Source organism: Elephantulus edwardii, unplaced genomic scaffold, assembly GCF_000299155.1.
Source record: "Elephantulus edwardii isolate Elephantulus edwardi_28Jun2011 unplaced genomic scaffold, EleEdw1.0 scaffold00109, whole genome shotgun sequence".
NCBI classification, from domain to species: domain Eukaryota; kingdom Metazoa; phylum Chordata; class Mammalia; order Macroscelidea; family Macroscelididae; genus Elephantulus; species Elephantulus edwardii.
In genome coordinates, this window is record NW_006399859.1 from 841,468 (window position 1) to 843,423 (window position 1,956).

General features: G+C 39.4%; 1 protein-coding gene across 1 annotated transcript in view; it reads right to left on the minus strand.

Moving 5' to 3' along the window:
• Positions 1–1,956, minus strand: part of GAS2 (growth arrest-specific 2) — a 175,308-nt gene that overhangs the window by 83,716 nt on the left and 89,636 nt on the right. Inside the window, exon 6 of the mRNA XM_006892006.1 lies at positions 1,616–1,757. Within this exon, the coding sequence (XP_006892068.1) occupies positions 1,616–1,757 (142 nt within the window). The remainder of the gene's footprint in view (positions 1–1,615; positions 1,758–1,956) is intronic.

The window sequence follows — 1,956 nt, forward strand, 5'->3', positions numbered from 1 at the left end:
ATCCTTGCCTCAAAGGAACCGCCCGGTTTAACCTTTCCAGGATGCATCTGTTTGTTTTCCTAGCAGTCCATGGTACCCTCAATACTCTTCTCCAGCACCACAGCTCAAAGGCATCAATTCTCCTTATATCCTCCTTAGTCATTGTTAACTCTCTGATGCATAACAGGCGATAGCAAAGACCATGGCCTGTGTCAGATATACCTTAGTCTCCAAAGAGACACCATTGCTCTTCAGTAATTTGGAGAGGTCCCTAACAGCTGACTTTCCCATAGTAATATGTCTTCTAATTTCCTGGCTGCTGGTGCCGAGAGTGTTGACTGTGGAGCCAAGCAAACTGAAGCTGTGAACAATCTCAATCTCTTCACTATCCATCCTGATGCTGCCAATTGGCTCAGGTGGTGAGAATCTTTGTCTTCTTGACATTGAGCCTCAATCTATATTGGAGGCTTCAGTCCTTGACCCTCTGCAGCAAGCACTTCAGGTCCTCCTCAGTTTCAGCAAGCAGGGTCGTATCATCTGCATATCGCAGATTGTTGGTAGGTGATGGTATGCTAAATATTTTTCAGGTCTTCCTTCTTTGTCATCTAGCCTTGCATATATGTGAGGCAATTGAAAATAACATGACTTGAATCAGGTCTATCTTAGCCCTCAACGTGAAAACCTTGATTTTTTAAAAAATATTCTAAAGAGGTCTTGGGAATAGTTTTGAAACCCCAGTTTAATGTCCCTGGTGTTAACATTTTCTAAAACATTGTATACTATTCACATACATCTACAACTCCACTAATGAAGACTTGACATAAACAACATCCAAGTCACTTCTGATTTCTCTATCGTTATTTTATCATTTGTCTTGTACCCAAAGATTGTGGAGTGTGTGTGTTTGTGTGTATACATATACAAAGCCAAGAAAACTACTTGTTATAACCAAGAACTACCAAACAGCAAAGAGAGCCTGAGAAAGACAATTCACATTGCTTACTGGGACTTTTAGAACTATTGAAACCAAAATTGTGACGGTAAAGTTATCAAGTATCTCCTTGCCTGTCAAAAAGAGTGACTCAAGGGCTCTGATCAACGGAGATATTAAGATCTTGGTGAGTCTGATGAAACTTGGCTGGAAACTTAAGCTCTTCCCTTTAGCAGGTGGGTAAACTTTTAACATTTCTGTTTCCTCCATAAAAACTTGCCCAAGGGATAACAGGGCATTTGAAAAACAATTACAGTCCTGGCTCTGAAGGCATAGAGAAAAAAAAAAGGGCATTTATATTCTCTCTGGTATGTTTCCCCCACCACCTTTAAAGGAAAACACAGGTCTTAGGCTCCCTGTCTATGAAATGAGGGAGCAGGAACCAATAATAACAAAACATTTCCAAATATAATTTTAAGGAAGTTGACTTACTATCTTTAAAAATTTGCCTATTACTTAGAAGAATTAAATGACACTTTATTTTAAATGTCAGATTTAAATCTAACAACACAAGCATTTTCATGAGATTTAAAGAAAAATAATGAAGCTGAAATAGATCAATGTTAGACTGATACAAGAATCTACAGAGTAGGTTTGGGGGTTAATAAACTACTAAATGAAAGCAATCTGATCAGTTTTACTTACTGCGTCATCCAGTACATTTCCTGTACTCTTTTTTCCAGAAGATTTTGATGATGGAGAAGGGGAAGGAGAAGGAGCAGAAAGTGTTTCTTCTTGTTCAATCTCTTTTTCCAATTTTATCAAACCAGGAGGCTCTACACCATACCTTTGAAAAACACACCAGATTTATAAAAACACATATGTAACTTATAATGATGCATCTACCCTCTCCAAGACTGTTGTTGTTGTTGTTATGTGCCATCGAGTGGTTTCCGACTCATAGCGACCCTATGCACAACAGCTCTAAACCCTGCTCTATCCTGCGCCAACCGCACCGCCTCTGACACACCCATCCCGATTACCCC